At 32.7% G+C, this 8004-nt stretch overlaps 1 protein-coding gene across 2 annotated transcripts in view; it reads left to right on the top strand.

Annotated features, from left to right (window-relative positions):
- Positions 1-1802: 1802 nt before the first annotated feature.
- Positions 1803-8004, top strand: part of LOC106764357 (lysine-specific demethylase JMJ25) — a 9920-nt gene continuing 3718 nt past the window's right edge. Inside the window, exons 1-7 of one of the 2 annotated variants that reach the window (XM_014648640.2) lie at positions 1803-2266; positions 2361-2476; positions 2904-3003; positions 3087-3225; positions 3620-3683; positions 3764-4436; positions 4895-5224. In XM_014648640.2, coding sequence (XP_014504126.2) covers positions 2072-2266; positions 2361-2476; positions 2904-3003; positions 3087-3225; positions 3620-3683; positions 3764-4436; positions 4895-5224 — 1617 coding nt within the window. In that variant the 5' untranslated portion in view covers positions 1803-2071. Of the gene's footprint in view, positions 2287-2360; positions 2477-2903; positions 3004-3086; positions 3226-3619; positions 3684-3763; positions 4437-4894; positions 5225-8004 lie in introns of both variants that reach the window. The other variant, XM_022782121.1, reaches the window with a different exon arrangement.

Genomic DNA, 8004 nt, shown 5'->3' with positions numbered 1-8004 from the left:
ATAACAAGAAAACCAACAAATATAGAGACCAATGAATCTATTTAACCTAAAAATTTTACTCCGTTAAGCCAAAACCAAATTTAATGACAGAGATTCAATTGAATCAAATTAACACTGTTTAGGACTCAATTGAAAATTTTAAAAGAACGGATGAAAAATTAACATAAATAAACTAAAGAGTTTAAACTTTTTTTTTTTTTATAAGACGAGATTTAGTTTTTCCTTTTAGTTTTTTCTCTCATTTATTATTTGTAAGTTGAGAAAAGTTTCTCGCATCTCCACTAACTCTCTCTGCACCAAATTTTCCATACTATCTTTCTGAGCATTGGAATCTTTTGAATGTTTTAAAATTTTAAAAGAAAACCATACACCTCCAACCTACTTTCTCTGGCGCCTCCGTGAAAGAAAATTTCTCCTCCTCCTTCTATTTTAGTGAGGTGCAGAAGCTCTTTCAATTCCATCTCTCTCTTTGTATCTGTATTTCATCTCTCGCTCTCTCCTCCCTTGCTCTCTCGCTGCACCTCTCTTTGTGTTCCCTCACCATCTGTGCAGTCTCTTTTCACTATTTCGCAGGTAAGGGCAACGGTTTTCGGTGTTCGTCTCAGGCATCACGCGTATTGTATCACTGAATCTCAATACAAGTTTGAATACGTGTTTGAATTTCTGGATGATCGCTGAAAGAGTTACGGTTAAGAACACCAGCAAAGACCCTGCATATTTTGAATTAGGGTTGTGTTTTTATTTTTACTTTTTTCTGATTTTTTTGTTTATTATTTTTATTTTTATTTTTATTTTTATTTTTTTAATTCATAATTTATTATTTATCTATGTTTTTTTAGTTAATATTTTATATTTATTTTGTTATATAGGAATATTAAAATCTTTATATTTATTATTTTTATGTTATTTATTTTTTTCTTATTTTATTTTAAATTGTTATTATTTTTTATATTTTATGTTTATTTAAATATTATTTCTGACATAATTATTTTTGTTATTTTTAACATTTTTACTTTTTTTGTTAATTTATTTTTAATTTATAAGGTTTTATTGTATTTGTATTTCTTTAAATATTAGCTATTATCGAAATAAATCTTGTTATTTTTAACTTTTCATTTGATTTGTAATTTATTTATAATTTGTAATATTACTTTGAAATTTTTTATTCATTTACATATTAATTATTATTTAATTACTTGTTAAATTTCTATTTATTTTTTTAGTCTGTAATTATTTATTTTTTATTTTTATTTATGGATGTAATCCAAGAAAGAAACTTATGTGTTTAAATTAAAAATATATTCTATTTGTTCAATTGAGATAAATTAAAAAAAATTAAAGTAAAATTCATTCATAATAAAAATATTTTAAAAATTAGTGATATTAATGTAATGTTTTTAAGTTATAATATATATATATATATATATATATATATATATATATATATATATAATATTTTTTATATAATGATATAGATACTTATTTTATATATTAATATTCTTTAAAAAAAATTATTCATTATATCTCAAATTAATTTTATTTTTTTGTTCTAGTTTAATATAAGATGTTTTAAAAACTGAAAACAGTTAAAATAATTCAAACATACTTTTCAAAATTTTAATTAATCAATTGCTGTGGATTTTTCACGGGGTAATATAAAAAAAAAATTATAAAAGGTATCTTTATTAGTGAATTGATTTGATTGATAGAATGACTCAAACTATAAAAACAAAAATAAAGAACAGATAGTTAAAAGATGCATTTTTCCATTGAAAAACCAACCAACCAACAAGATCCTCCCTATTACCCCTGTTTTTCTTGTAAACGTTACTTTTTGTACACATCAGAGTAGAATCTCTACTATTTTCAATAAATCATCTTTACACTAAATAAATATATATATCCAATAATCTTAATTAATTTTCGCTTAAATTTAAATTTGAAAAGTCTCTTTATTTGTCATCGTCACATCATCTGAGAGAAAAATGCATATCATCCTTTCTATAAGATCATAATTACACCATGTCTATTCCCATGTCTGATAAAGGATCAAAAATGCAAGCTTTTCACAATGGGGGTTTTGTTCAACTTTTATCTCTGTCATTTGATATTCTTCTTCACATTGGTAAACACTTTGATATCCTCCGTTGCTGAGAGTCACATTAACATGGATTCTGATGGAAAAACTGAACAAGTGAAGGACAGGTTTGCTATAAAATACTTTCGAAGAAGGAGAAAACAGATAATAGAGGCAGAAGATAGTAAGGTACAAGGTGTTCCAAACATGTATGTATGCTCTTTTGAGTTTAACTTTCCTATTTACTTTAGCTCACATTTAGTGTTCTGTATCTCTTTCTCAGTTGATTAAAGAACTATTCTTATTTTGTCATCAATGTCGGATAAAGGTTGGAGGAAAGACTGTGAGGTGCGGAAACTGTAATATGAGAAGATATTGCGTATCATGCATACGAAATTGGTATAACTTCATCTCTTTTGCATATTTATTTGTTCTTTCTGTATCAATTGTAATGTTATGATATTGGATAAGATCTACACGAGGTTTATCTCTTGCCACCTACCAAGTCAGTGTTATTGACATAATGTTTATGCTGTAAGAGATTGATTAAACAGATTACTGGAAAGAATTAAAATTGAAAGCCCGTGCATGAATGACATGCCCAGTTGTTTACGCATATGTTTAATACTTTCTATGGGAATTTCTACAAATTATATGCTCTGTATTTTAATTTGCAACCATTTCTTATGTTAGGGAGAAAAAGTCTTAACTGATAGAAACGATTCTGAGATCAATTCCTCGAATATTGCAATATTTGGCAGTTTTGGATTTGAATGATGATAACTTGACCAACCGTTAATCCTTGAATTATTTTCTTTGTCATTAGGTATCCTCATTTGAAAGAGGATGGCATTTTTGAGTCATGTCCCGTGTGCCGAGGAAATTGCAACTGCGTAGCATGCTTGAGATCCGATGTACTTGTTAAAGTTACGTCTCCCCTTTCAGGATAAGGTTTTCTTGCGATTTTCTTAGTTCAGCATTTAAAATGTTATCATTTCATTTGTGGCAGGAAATGAAGCGAAAAGCAAAAACCAAAGAAGATGAACATGTTGAATTCTCTGTGTATTTGCTGCAAACACTTCTTCCACATTTAAGATTGTTGGATGAAGAACAAATGATTGAGAATGAAACAGAAGCTAAGATACAGGGTATTTTTCGATTAAAAGTGTTGATTTAGGTTACTAATATTTGAATCAAGATTTGATCGATGCATGCTTGTTCCTATAGATAATGCTACTTTATGCTACTCACAACTAAACCATTGTTTTGAAAGCCATGAAGCCACATATCTCTTTAAATTCTGACATGATCTGGCTAATTGTTGTAAGTTAAAATCCTTTTGTTATTGGTTTGCTCCCCTTTTAATGTAGTTTGTTTTGTGAATGTTTCCTGGTCTTGGATCACTTAACTTTGAGCTATTTTTATTGTATGCACTGTAGCAACGTAGCTTAAGTTTGCCTCTCATCTCATGCTCCAGTTAGAGTTTAGTACAAGTTCCATATATTTGCATTGTATAATTTGCTATTTGGTTATGAACTGCAGGTATCTCAATCTCTGAGCTTAGAGTAAAAGAGGCAGTATATTCTAAGGACGAGCGAGTATATTGGTTAGTATATTTCTCACGTTTTATTGTTTATTCCCAGGTACCCTTGTATTTTTATTTGTTATCTTAAATCTCTATTGCAGTGATAATTGTAAAACGTCAATATTTGATTACCACAGAAGCTGTACACTGTGCACATTCGATCTTTGTCTCAGCTGTTGTCGTGAGCTTCGTAGTGGGCAGCTTTTAGGTGAAGAAGTAATAAATAAAAGGGTAAACCAAACTGAATCAAACGATGTTACTGAACCTGTAGTTCGTGAATGGTCAAGATTTGGATGGCATGCCGAAAGTAATGGTAGAATTCCTTGTCCAAAAGTTAGTGATGAATGTAATCATGGTTTCCTAGAACTGAGAAGCGTGTTAGGTCAAAATTTTCTTACTGATTTATTGTGTAAAGCAAATGAACTAGCACAAAGACACGAACTTGGGACACTTGACAACTTCTGTACGTGTTCAAGGCTTGACAGGAAAACAGATGTTAGATATCATGGTATGAGGAAGGCTGCATCACGTGCATATTCTAGTGACAACTATTTGTACTGTCCTAGGGCTGTACAACCCCAGGATGAGGATTTAGGACATTTTCGGTGGCATTGGAAAAACGGAGAGCCTGTTATTGTTAGCCATGCGATTGATAGTACTACTGGTTTAAGCTGGGAACCATCTGTCATGTCTCGTGCATTGTGTCAGATAGCTAAGAGCAGGCATCCACAACATTTGGATATGAAGGCAATTGATTGCTTAGATTTTTGCGAGGTTTGTTTACTTTTTTAATCTTAAATTTGTTAAACAGAGTGATTTTTGCTCGAAGTTCATTAAGTTCATTATTCACTCTCGTGAAGTTTATGTTTAAATTCTTTAATATTGGTACTTCCATTACCTGGAACCACTATGCTTCAAAAGTCCAATTAAGTATAGTTTTTTTTTGTAGCAAATTTATTTTAATGTGGTCAATTGCTGACTTCCATGAACTTGTCTGAGCTGAGTGTCCAAGAAATGTTTTGCAAAGTACCTAAAGATTACAATATATTGGCGTAAAATGCTTTTCAATTTTCTTGTTCTTTTCAACTTGCATTATTTTTTGTTTTGTAAGCAGACTAGAGTAAGTCACGTATGTTTTATTTTACTAATTCTGCAATTCTTTTCTGCTTTTACTTGACTTGTCCGTTCTGCTGCTTCTGATCTCTGCAGGTTTTTGTGTTGGTTAAATCCAGGTTCAAATTAAGATCGACGAATTTTTTACTGGGTATAAAGAAGGTCGTGTGGATTGCCTTGGTCGGCCTCGCATGTTGAAATTAAAAGACTGGCCATCTACTAATTTATTAGAAGAATGCTTACCTCGACATTGTGCCGAGTTCATATCTTCCTTACCATTCAAGGAATATACTGATCCATATGGAGGTTGTCTCAACCTAGCTGTGAAATTGCCCGAAGAGTGTCTAAAGCCAGACTTGGGGCCGAAGACATATATTGCCTATGGATTCCTTCATGAGCTTGGATGTGGTGATTCAGTGACTAAGCTCCATTGTGATATGTCTGATGCAGTATGTTGTATTTCCTTTTCTCCTTCTTCATAAGTTATTTTCAAGGATTTATTCTAAATTATTTGAATATTTTAGTGTGTTATTTTCCAATAGAGCTTCATGTTTGAAAGTGCATAGTTTGTTCATTATTGTATTTGATAATACATTTCATTTCTCTGTTTGGTTTGTTAAGAGCAGAATCAGCTGATTGTTATGATTTTTCTGTTCTGTGCATTGTCTTCATCCATGGTTAATCAGGACATTTTTGCCTTGCTTTTCCTGATCAAATTTGTATGTCTTAAATAATGAGAATCATGCTGAGAGGAAAAAACAGAGAAGCAAAGAATGATCTGTGTATTATCTTAATTCTGCATAATGCAGATACAAAATATTTATACATCAAGATTATAACAGAATTAATTATAATTCTATCTAATCTATCAGCTATATGCACAGAATAATAACAAACANAAATAATAACAAACAAAATCTTAAAACCTAAAAAGAAGGATATCAAANATTAAATCAAATATTAAATCCTAACAGCCCCCCTCAAGCTGGAGAATGAATATCAATCATTCCCAGCTTGGAAACCAGAAATTTGAACGCTGCTGGAGAAAGTCCTTTGGTGTAGATATCAGCTAACTGGCATGCAGAAGGAATCGACAGTAGTTTAAGTAAACCAGAAGAAAGTTTTTCCCTTACAATATGACAATCTATTTCAATGTGTTTCGTGCGTTCATGAAAAACTGGATTTGCAGCAATATGAAGGGCAGATTTGTTATCACTAACAAGACTGCTGGTTGTTGAAAGGTGATGTTAAGATCCTTTAGAAGGAAAGTTAACCATTGAATTTCACAAGTAGCTGTGGCAAGAGCTCTGTATTAAGCTTCTGAGGAACTTTTGGATACAGTGGCTTGTTTCTTCGATTTCCATGAAATAAGTGAAGAACCAAGATAGATAGAGTAACCAGTGATACTTCGTCTGGTATCAATGCAGCCTGCCCAATCAGAATCGCTGAAGCCTTTCAACTGTATGATGTTATCACTAGGAAAGAAAATCCCTTTTCCAGGGGCACCTTTAAGGTATCTGAGAATCCTGGAAGCTGCTTGTTGATGATCTGTGCTGGGATTTGATAGAAATTGACTTAGTTGTTGTACTGCAAATGAAATATTTGGTCTGGTGTTGGTGAGATATAATAATCTACCAACCAGTCGTCTATAAGAAGATGAAGCTGCATCATTTAGAGGTTGGCTAGAATTTGTGCTGAGTTTTGTATGATAATCACAAGGAGTGGAAACAGGCTTAGAGTTTAAGTAGCCTTCATTTTTGAGAATGTCCAAAGTATATTGTCTCTGGGAAATACAAATACCTTCTTTGTTTCTAGCAACCTCAAGACCAAGAAAGAATTTAAGATTGCCAAGATCTTTAATCTTAAATGTTGCGTCAAGAAGATGAGTAATATGAGTGATTTCTGTTAGATCATTGCCTGTGAGTACTATATCATCAACATAAATCACTAAAATAGTGACATTGGAATTAGTATGTTTGGTGAACAATGAATGATCAGATGCAGATTGGAGAAAGCCATTGGACAAGAGAAAATCAGATAAACGAGCATACCACTGTCTGCCTGCTTGTTTAAGACCATAAAGTGATTTTTGTAACTTGCATACTTGATTGGGTTTGATGCCATGGAGCCCTAGAGGAGGTAGCATATAAACTTCTTCATTTAATGTTCCATGAAGAAAAGCATTATTAACATCTAGTTGCTTAAGATGCCAATTATGTGATGCTGCAAGAGCTATAACCAGTCTAACCGTTGTGATTTTGACCACTGGAGAAAAAGTATCTAGATAATCTTGACCTTCAATTTGAGTGTAGCCCTTGGCTACCAGTCTGGCTTTATATCTTTCAATGCTACCATCGGCCTTGTGTTTGATTTTGAAAACCCACTTGCAGCCTACAACAGTTTTGCCAACAGGTAAATCTGTGATTTCCCAAGTATCATTTCTGGCCAATGCAGCAAGCTCATCATCCATGGCTCTAACCCAGTGAGGATACTTGGATGCCTCAGAATAAGATCTAGGCTCAATGTTAGTAGAAATTTGCATAATAAAACGATAATAAGGTGCTGCAAGTTTCTTATATGAAATGACAGAAGCAAGAGGATGCTTGANACCTGAAGAATGAGAGGTAATAGTTGATGCATAAGACGTTTCAAACTCAGATAGTCTTGAAGGTCTGTTTCTCTGTCGGGTGGATCTTCTAATATTAGGAGCAGGTAGGGTGGGAGGTGAACCAGGTGGAGAAGGATGCGAAGTATCTGTATGAGATGTGGGCATACATTGGTCAATATAGAGCAAAGGTGGGTGGGTGACAAGGTGGGAATTAGGAGTGGTGTATGACTCATTGTGGTAGGGAAAACAACTTTCATGAAAGACAACATTTCTAGAAATCTCAATGGCCNTGGTTTTGAGGTTGAAGGTGATGAAGCCTTTTTTGTGCGGTTTATAACCAAGGAAAATAGCGGGTAAGGCTCTTGGATCAAGTTTATGTCTATTGTTTGACAANGTGTTTANAAAGCAAAGGCAGCCAAAAACTTTAAGAGTGGTAATATCAAAAGGAGAACTATATAATTTTTGGTGTGGAGAATGGTTATTTAGGAGAGGAGTGGGAAGGCAATTTATGAGGGTAGAGGCATGAATAAGGGCATAAGACCAGAAAATGTTTGGTAAGTGTGCTTGAAAAAGGAGGGAGCGGGTAACATTTAATAAGTGTTGGTGTTTTCTCTCAACTAA

The sequence above is a fragment of the Vigna radiata genome, chromosome 6, assembly GCF_000741045.1.
Source record: "Vigna radiata var. radiata cultivar VC1973A chromosome 6, Vradiata_ver6, whole genome shotgun sequence".
Taxonomy (NCBI): Eukaryota; Viridiplantae; Streptophyta; class Magnoliopsida; order Fabales; family Fabaceae; genus Vigna; species Vigna radiata.
The sequence above is the reverse complement of the archived record's forward strand: the minus strand, read 5'-3'. Positions and strand labels throughout refer to the sequence as shown.